The sequence below is a fragment of the Nicotiana tabacum genome, chromosome 24, assembly GCF_000715075.1.
Source record: "Nicotiana tabacum cultivar K326 chromosome 24, ASM71507v2, whole genome shotgun sequence".
Taxonomy (NCBI): domain Eukaryota; kingdom Viridiplantae; phylum Streptophyta; class Magnoliopsida; order Solanales; family Solanaceae; genus Nicotiana; species Nicotiana tabacum.
The window spans coordinates 53825855-53836157 of NC_134103.1; the positions used below are offsets into that span (position 1 = coordinate 53825855).

General features: G+C 33.5%; 1 protein-coding gene across 5 annotated transcripts; it reads right to left on the minus strand.

The window, feature by feature from the left end:
• Positions 1-1003: 1003 nt before the first annotated feature.
• On the minus strand, positions 1004-7655 carry LOC107767176 (bifunctional 3-dehydroquinate dehydratase/shikimate dehydrogenase, chloroplastic). Of its 5 annotated transcripts, none has more exons than XM_016586097.2 (9): positions 6895-7655; positions 4996-5110; positions 3893-4108; positions 3318-3658; positions 3124-3187; positions 2469-2577; positions 2058-2344; positions 1805-1967; positions 1004-1361 (listed from the first exon to the last, which is right to left on the minus strand). In XM_016586097.2, the coding sequence occupies exons 1-9, from the start codon at positions 7107-7109 to the stop codon at positions 1318-1320; spliced, it is 1554 nt and encodes a 517-aa protein (XP_016441583.1). In that variant the 5' UTR covers positions 7110-7655; the 3' UTR covers positions 1004-1317. The 5 variants fall into 5 exon arrangements, with proteins under 5 accessions (XP_016441583.1, XP_016441584.1, XP_075103923.1 ...); XM_016586098.2 differs by having other exon boundaries at positions 3893-4139; positions 6895-7633; XM_075247822.1 differs by lacking the exon at positions 6895-7655 and adding an exon at positions 5863-6194.
• Positions 7656-10303: the final 2648 nt, after the last annotated feature.

Here is a 10303-nt window from a genome sequence, read left to right on the forward strand (position 1 = left end):
ATAGTCATAACAAATTTTTATTATTATCTAATTTAGAATAAAAACTAAACAAAAGGAAGTCGACAAAAGATTGGGATTCCAGTACTTGCTTAACGATTCTTATGTGTTAAATATGGAAACTTGGAAGGGATTTAGATTTACTGCTTTCCTAACATTCCATGCAATGAAATAAAGGTTCTTATTGATTATTAAGGTCATAAATTCTTGAAAAAGTTAAAGTTGTTTCTATCTAACTTTATTACGGAGCATCTGGTTTAGTCTAAATATGATTAAAATAATTCTGACAAAAGAAAAAAGAAATATACAAATACTTAGAAGTAGATGGTTTCCAACTGATTCCTATTTAATTAAAACGACCATAATTCTAGGAAATTTTAAAGGGAAAAAGTACGATTCTTATTAGTTTTTACATCATTAGAATCGTGGCAAATTCATAACTACATAGCAGACCACAAAACAAATTTATATTTGCATTTAATTTATTTCATATATTTCTTATGAACATATTGCTATTTAAATTGAATTTTACTTCAAAATGAAGACAAAAGCGTTTAAAAAAAAAGCTGTAATAACATTCCGTAAAATTGAAAACCTTAGAAACGTGAAAGGATTGGATTTAAGGAAAATAGTTGCACAATTAAAATAACGTAAAATCCTACTCAAATTTAAAGTCCTTAATATTAGAACTTCCTACATCAAAGATTTAATAATTTTATTTGATTTCGAACTTCTAAATATTAGAAAAATAATTAAATTATAATTTTATCCTATGTAAAATTAATTTTTAAAGGGTAAAAAAGACGAACGACATTTCGCTAAGAGGTTTCGTGCTTTTAATATATATATATATATATATATATATATATATATATATATATATATATATATATATATATATATATATATATATATATATATATATATATTATAAAGAAATAGATATAGATAGATAATATAGTATAGATAGATGAGAATTTCCCAATAAGGTATGAACCTTCTTCTAGAAAAACAAAAATTAAGATACATTTTACTTACGATCGTTTCTTTAAATGGGTCGCTGTTTCCATAAATTGTTGAATTACAACTTGGAAAGCATTCCTTTTGCTTTGATATCCACTTAATACTAACTAGCCACTTGTCTTAAATATACTGATAAATACATTTATGTAAATATTTTCTCTTGCTAATAAAAAAAAAAGTTAACATAAAGATTTCTTGCATATATTTTCTCCTTTCCAAACCCTGTCGCCGTTTCATGTCAGGTCAATTTTTTTGTTCATTCTGAAGAGAGACAAATTCCATGGAAATTCTTGATAATTAGAATTTTGCCATAACGATCTCGCGCATGAATTCTTCGGGTGCTGCAAAACATAGAATATTTGTAATATAAACTAGTAGTTTACGGTTTATATTTGATGAAAATTACCACAACTTTGTAAGATTCAATTGAAGAAAATGTTCAACACAATCAGAGGTAGACATTGCAGGAATGAAACATTAAAACAATTAGATTTACACATAACACAGAGAAGTACGGGAGCATTGCGGTGGGGGAAGGAGAATTCTACATCAGTTCATCTGATCTTTGTTCATTTGAGTATCAGCTAAAGTAAATCGTCTTTTTTCTACAAAAAATTGAAGCGTCAATTTTTATATGCTGGAAACGTTTTGAGAAAACTCAAAAATGCTATGCATTATGTTATGCAAATGAGTTGAACTAAATCTGAATCGTAGCAAATCCAATTCCAGGTTAATAGTCTCCAGTCCTTGTTCCCATGCAACATATAGAAGAATAGAAAGTTACCTTTACTTCCCGTGAAAAGGTGGAATTGGCCAATGGCCTGTCTAAGAAACATTTCAACTCCACTGACAGTGATTGCTCCAGCAGCCTCAGCGTCTTTCAGCAGAGTAGTCTTTCTAGGTGTATAAACAGCATCAAAGACCACTAGATAATCCTTCAAGGTTGCCTACAAGTAAAAACCATGAATTTAATTCCCAAAAAATACTTGTGTATATACATACATACATATAAAAAAGAAAAGAATGATTTGAGATACCTCAGAAACAGGTATCCTATCTTTATTTGGATGCATTCCGATAGGTGTTGCATTGGCAAGGATTGCACCTTTCTCAGGCTGAAAAGAAGCTAAATTCTCAAATGGCAGAGCTTCACCAGAAACTGCAGCAGCAAGAGCCTTTGCTCTATCAAAATCAATGTCAAAAATCATAATTTGAGCTCTCCTGCTTTTGGCTCCGAATGCCAAAGCTCTTCCTGCACCTCCAGCACCCACCAGCACAAACAGTTTACCCGCGAGTGGAGAAGGAAGAAAAGCTGCTCCATTTACTATCAAGTTCCACAATATATATTCATCAGTTAGTCACCTTGAATTGCTCAAAGATAGGTAAGCAAAAGAGAACACACAGATAGGTAAAGCAATCAGAAGAAAATGGTCTAATAACTGTTCTACCTTTCAAAGCATCCTCAATGGCTGTTATAGAAGCCTCACAATCTGTGTTATAACCAATTAGCTTTCCGTCGCAAGGCCTCTGTATGATAGTATTTACAGCCCCTATAGACTAATGAAACATCACTAAGGTAAATTAGGTGGGAATGCAGAAAATGGATTATTGTGCTTGACATAATCAAAAAAGTCTCTTGACATGAATGCAAAATAATTTTTATTTTTAAGTAAGCTTTGAACTGAAAGGAAAAACAATGGGAACTTGTATCAAATATCTTTGTGCAATAACTAGTAAAAGCTTATCCATTTAGAAGAGACAAACCACTAGTACTGACAGCTTATTTGCAATATACAGAAAAGGAAATCGATATGTGCCCTTCTTTTCATATTGCTTGAATTTCTAATAATTCCACAAGAGTCATCTAGTATTAAACTAAAAATAGAGTATTTTTCTTATCGTGAATCCAATATCATTAAAGTTTACAAGCTTTTGCTGCACCTGAATCTTCTAAAGTGTCATTACTGATATATAGGTCAATGCCATTACTCAGGCCCAAAAAGAAAGATCCCCAGGGCATCGAAGTCCAGTTATGTCAATCATTTTGTTCCATATGCCATAAATGAATTAAAGATACAGTTGAAAGTAGATTGACATACGAACCTTAGCCAGAGGATCGACTTCATCACAAAAACTCACCACTGCTTCCTTGTAAGGGATCCCAACACTACAATTCATAATAGGAACATATAAGGACCAGATGCCAAATATCTCTCGACTGAAAGTTACCCAATTCAACAATAAAGTCCAGTGATTTTCTTAGAGACTGATAGCTGAATGATTAGTGCGTGACATACCTGAAACCAGCAAAGTCAGGACTTGAGTAGACCCTGAAGAACTCCTTAAGATCATCGACAAACATTGGAACATAAATTCCATTGTACCCCACATGTCTAAATGTAGGATTATGCAAAATAGGTCCTTTACTATGACCCACTGGTTTAGAGATGAGCCCAAACACTTTAGTATCAGTATCCATAAAATCAACTCCATAGGCTTGTCTAAGGCTGCCGAGAGTAGGCAGACCAGGTACAGCATTACAATCAAGAGATCCATATACTAGGACACTACCAAATTTCGGGCCCAACAACTGACTTATGAGACCTCTTTCCCCAAGAGAGTATGCAATAAGTGGTACCTGCAGATAGCAAGCTGATTTATCCAAGTTTCATATCTTCTATGAATATGAAAGTTGTTTCTAAACTAAACTCCAAGATATTTTGTTGTACTTCACTCAAGCAGATAATTTCACAGTATGAAGATGCCAAGTGTCCTCGTCTAATTCTAAGTGGACAAATTTCTGTATTTTTTCCATTACACTATTGACATGATCCCTGTAAAGGGAAAAGACAGTATCAATTCGAACCAATACCTGGCAATGTGAAAGCAAGTGAAACATTTTCTCTAGTTCTGTAATGTCATTTGCATTTGTAACAATTTTGAGGATATCAGCCCCAGTAGATTGCATGTGTGCAACAACTTGGCTGAGGTCTTCTTTTGAGGTCACATTGTCCACAAAGCATGATGCAATTACTTTACAACCACTACTCCACCTCGACTTTTCTTTTTTCGTGAAGTCACTAGCTATCTGAACAAGATTATAGAAGTTCAGGAACACTCTACAATACCAAATAAATGCTCTTAGAGCCAACAAATAACTGATATAAATATACAGATATTTATAATATTTGGTGGATACTAATACTCCATAAAATACCAAAATGTGGCAGTTAAAATAGTGGCCAACATTACGAACCTGGAAAGACGAGACATACAAGACAAGGAACCAAAATTTGCATAACCAACCAAAACAAGTCAATAGTGGAAAATCTACTCATAACACTTGTCCGTCGAGGGACTTGCATTACGATAACTGCACCTTTCTTTGTCAAAATTAAAGATGTTTCCCTTAGGATGCAATTATGCATTGACAGTTAGTTTACTCAAATAAATGCTCAACACAGGCTTGCGCTAAAATGAAAATGATAGAAATATAATTAAATTCTAAATGTACTTTAAAATACAGCTACAAATACAGAACCGGAAACCAGTAACTTTTGCCTAGGCCTTTATATATATATATATATATATATATATATATATATATATTAAAAAGTTCATTAAATATCTATAAATATTTGACTGTGAACCTATTTATTAATTTAAGATCACTATAGAAACCCATAAACTTCAAATCTTGGATCCAGTTCTGGTTAGAGATGAGCTTACACTTTTAGATAATGTGGTCACATGGTAAGCAAAGGTCTTAAAATAAACTCTCAGAGTCACCCAATTATCCAAAAGTGCATTTGAAATAATAAATACTTTGCTATAACTATCTCCTTATTTGTAACTGTAATTTGAAATACTTTTGAAATTGAAATTATATTCTATCAGAAAGACTTAGAAGTTTTGGAATATTCCAAGTCGATGTGGAGATACTTCAGTTTAGACCAAGTAATGAATAGTACGTACCTTGAGGTCCAACTCAATATAATCAGCTCCCAATTCTTTAGCCCACCGAAGGACTTCCAACTGCTTGTGGATGTGGTCATCATCCTCTTCAAACTCATTTCCTTCCCATATTGGCCTGAAGCTCAGTATAATGACTTATTCAGCAAACAAGCCTAAGGACCGGCGTTTTAAAAAGCGTGGGTGTAAGGCAAGATGTTTTATATATGCCTCAGCGAGGCGTAACCCCGAGGCATGGGACGTAAGCCCCATGTGTATTTAATTTTTAATATTTTATAAAATAATATAATTACAAAATATTTTTAAATAGGCAAAATTGCATAAGAATTAAAGAAAATATAAATAAATGAAATATATATATAGATGTGCTCCATCCTCACAAAAAACTAGTCAAAACAATCTATTATACGCTACTTAGAAGCACAAGTAACTTGAGTAGAATAAAAATTTTTACATGGAAAACAAAAAGGATTACTAACCTGCAATTTGAACTTTGGACCTACGAAGGAGAACATAGTTTTCTTTGTATTTGCAAAAAAACAAAAAAAAACTGATTGTTTGTTGCTTTTGGGAGATAGTAGCAGATTAACGGACAAGATAAAATATTGAAAAAGATCATAAATTAGTGCTTCTAGCAATAAAAAAAAGTCTTGACTTTTAAATTTCATGTTTCGGTTTCTTTTTAAAACTTCTGAGTAATTACAAGATGATTTTTGAGAATTTGGACATTATATTAAGGACTTATTCAGCAAATTTTATTTTAATTTTAAAAAGTCTCTTGAGCTTATGCCTTACTGCAAAAAAAATGTAACGGTCGGGCGTACGCCCCGAATTGTTAGGCGTACGCCTCTTGAGACTTTCGCCCCGTACCATCGTCTCGGGACATTTTTGGATCGCCTCGCCCCGGAACTCGCCCCAAAAATGCCTTTTAAAATACAAGTAAGGACACAGAAAAAGTACTCCATTGCACAGTGCTGTTCTAACAAATGATTAACTAGCTTGAAAAAGGATAACGGTCTATCATTTGAATATATATGGAAAAAGAAAAGAATTGGAAAGTAAGAAAAATAAAACATCAGAAAGAAAGAAAAAAAAAAAAAAAGGGAAAGCGCAGGAGAAAGTGTAAGAAAATTTCATCACTTGTTTGGTTTGAGAGAAAGTGGACAGGGAAAAATAATACACTATCCACTTTGTAGGTAGGCAGTGCTTTCTTTCCCAATTTAAGTCAACAAAAACCAACCTTCATTACTCTTTTAACTACTTTGTAGGTAGGTAGTGTGTTTTTTTTTTTTTTTTTTTTTTGACAAATATGTAGGTAATGTTCAGCTGAGAATTTTTTAAATTTTTTTTCAAGTGGAGCATTATTTAATCATCTAACTCCCGTACTAAATGTCTAAATTTCATAACTTTGTTAAAAGTAACGTCCATAGTTTTTTTACGTTTACAACTACAAAACAGTGTTTTTTTTTTTAACTCAAAATATTGTCCAAACGCTAAATAAAGGAGGCGGAAGTATAAAAATATCTCTTCCTTTCCCCGTTACCAAACAGAAATACTAAATGGAAAATAAACATTGCATCTATTTGGGCGTGGATTTTATCAATCCACAGAAGTTACGAACACACTAATTCGTCTTTTTGGTAATTGACTTTAATTACCATTACTCTAACTTCTTAACTTGAGGCAAAACTTGTGGTCCCTTCCCCGCCCCCAACCCACCCAAAGCCATCTTCTCATAAATCAGTTATTGTCAGGCTTTGCTGCCATTCATTTGCATTTTTTGGCGATATAACAGTAGACTGCTAATGACAGAAAGAGCATGAAATTTTATTCATAAAATAGCACGAAAAAATAAAAGGAAAATAATTTTTTTTAAAATAAACAACAAATGAACCTTGATACCTGTAAACAATGAGAACAGGAAGTGGATTATTTTTTAGGAGGACTTGAAGATCTTTCTGGGGTTGGAAGTTGTGGATACCATCCAGCCTAATCTCAACTAAATCAGCACCTTGTGCTTTTGCCTGAAGCATACCATGAACCAATTGGTCCACTGATGGGGCCATTAATGGAGCACAAACCATGGCGGGATTCTTCAACAATCCAACACTACCCATTTCCACAAACCAAATAAGAATCAAGAATCAAGAATCAAGAATCAAGAATCAAGAATTAAGAATTAAGAATAAAGAATTAAGAATCAAGAATTAAGAATCAAGAAAAGAATGGAACTTTAAGCTATTTCCCCATCTAAGCTTCAATACAAGAAATGGTAATATGTAGGAAAAAAGAATCGGTTGCATTGTGGATTGGGTTGGATGAGTCCTATTTATATGCAAAAGAGCTTAATGGAAACATAATCCACTTGTAGGGATTAAAGAAATGAAGGATATATGTAATTGTCTTTGTTGTTGAGTAGGTTAGGGAAAGATAGGTAAGTAATTTAAGTATTGTGGGTTGGCAAATCTTGTTTCGGATACAAAAAGAAAAAAAAGAGAAAAAAAACATAGAAGAACCCGATGAAAACGTGAAGGGATCAAAGATAAGAATGACAAAGTTTGAATCATTTGCCAAAGCAAAACGGATAGTGCATTGCGTTGAAATATTAGGGGGTTGGTAGCTTCTCTCTCTATATGTGCGCGCGTGTAATTTTTTAAGAGTTCAATTATATAGTACCACAATTTAAGTGATATATAGCAACCTTCATATGAAAATTTAGCTATTGTTTGGATCAAATTAACCAAGCAGTCTAAAATATTTTTAGACTCCCTATGTTTCAATTTATGTGGTGACATTCAGATTTTGAGAGTTAAACGATATCTTCTTTGATTGTGATTTTTCATATGCTTTTTAATACTATAAAGTGTTAATTATTATGATATATAATACTTTCTTACGTAGTTTTTAAATATATAATTTTTATTTTTAAAAGAACAAAATTCTATGCCTAAACTCACGGTTAATAATGAATTATGCCACAAAAATTAGGATAGAGGAAGTAATGTCTACTGCACCTAACAAAAACTCATTTTTCCAACTAGAAAAGTAATTTAGGCATCTCCAACTACCCCCGTATGAGAAATGGAGAAAAAACGAACTAGTAAGGATGTGTTTGGTACGAAGGGAAATATTTTTCGGAAAATGTTTTCCAATTTTTTCATGTTTGGTTGGCTTAAATATTTAGGAAACATTTTTTTCATGAACTCATTTTTTTCCTCCTATTGGAGGAAAATGTTTTCCCTATCAAGAGACATTTTTCAAAACTCCTTCTTGGAGGAAAATGTTTTCCCTATCAAGAGACATTTTCCAAAACTCCTTCTCAACCTTCCCCACCCTATTCTCCATCCTCACCAATCCACACCCATACCCCACCCAACCTCCACCTACCCACCCCACCCCCTCCACCCCTCCTCACCCTAAATAAAAATATTATTAATAGTAGTTTCTTTTCATGTTATAGATAGATTTTTCATTTCAACAAAAAAATTATTTTCTTTTCACGTAGAAAAAGTGTTTTCTTTCATTTCAACAAAAAAAATATTTTTTCATAATTTTAAAAAAAGATTTTTTTTTCATTTCAACAAAATGAATATTTTTTTTCATGATTTAAAAAAAATATTTTCTTTTATTTCAATAAAATAAAATAAAAGGAAACGTTGTGACTTGGGGAATGGGGGTGAGAAGAGTAGCATAAAAAAGTATTTTCTACTCTCTAACCAAACACTAGAAAATATCCACTCACCAACCAAATAATGAAAAATAAGTTATAAATTCATTCATTTTCCATAAAAATATTTTTTACGAAAAATATTTCCCACAAAAAACATTTTCGTTCGTACGAAACACACCTAAACGGTGCCTTTTGCTCCAAATAGCAGAATCTGACCAATACAAAAATGCAGCGAATGGGGTAAGAAGTCAAACAGTTAATTTCTTAAAAAACAAAAGTCCTCTCTAACTTCTCTGTCCAAGTTAGGCGGCATCTAGTGAGGCATCATTCCTAGCACTTACCAACATAGAATCCTAGTCACATTTGGATGCTGTTAGTGGTGCAAGAAATAAATAAAATAAATAAAATAGAAGGATAATTTCACAAACTAAGGATAATATCGCAAACCTTTCCTCTCTCGTCTTGTAGCACATAACTCTCATGTGGTTAAATATTAACATACCCCCTTTGTTACTACGGGTAAAATCGGGGATAAAATTACCCCCGATTTATCGATAAAGAAACAAGAGGACAGCGCGATCCGCTATGGCTTCGGGTAAAGCCGAGGGCTCCCACAGATCAAAGCTCGGGGAGGATGAATGACGCGCCAAGAATCGGACACAGCCAAACATGAGAAGAATCGAGTTCGAGCAAAATAAAGAACCGAAACTAATGGAAAGACGGTTGGAAAAGACAAACGAGGGGCTGAAAAATCCGCCCTTAACCGGATATTACGGAGCAAATCTCGCCTGATATCAACGGCGTATCACAGTTTACCAGAAGAGAAATTTTTTTACCTTATTTAGACTTGTACTAGGATTAAAACTCCCCCACTATATAAAGGGGAGAACCTTTTTATTTTTGGGACCATTGTTGGCACGCACACCAAAACAATAAAGTTAAATTTTGTTCTCTAATTACTTTTCAAAGTGTTCTTCACCTGCTTATTTATTTAGTTGCAACCGAGCCCGTTTTGAGGGCTTGATCGGAACCAACTTTCAGTGTTCATCATAAAGCCAGGCTTAATCATCTATCGTGTTTGGTGTGATCATTTTATTTTCCTTTAACTCAATCATTTGTTGTTCTTGGATCATTCGTATTAAATTAAATCACATATCCTTTAAACCGCGTATAAATTCAATTGTTACTTATTTTAAAGGTAAAGCGTTTGGCGCCCACCGTGGGGCTAAAGATAATAGTGGTGATTTTATACGAATCTCCATAACACACTCTATTTTATACTTGCTCTTTAAAGTTTGATTTCACGTCTATTTAAATAGTCAAATTCACAGTCTCCTCACTTGAATGTTAACACCGAGTCAGGCCACCATGGTGAAAACGATAACGAGGTACCCAGCAATGATGTACCCTTTGTTGATCCTAATGGGGTCCCAATCGCTGACCCAGTCGATGCCAACTCAAAAGTTGCCATAAATATCAACCTGCCAACTGATCCCGAAAATAGCGTTCGCGGAACACCCCGACCATCAAGTCGAGAAGTGTCCGAAGGGAAAGGTGATGGAGTAAGCGTACGATTGATTTTTGAAATGCTACAAGCTCAGCAAGTGGCAATAGCACTGTTGGCACGCACACCAAAATAAT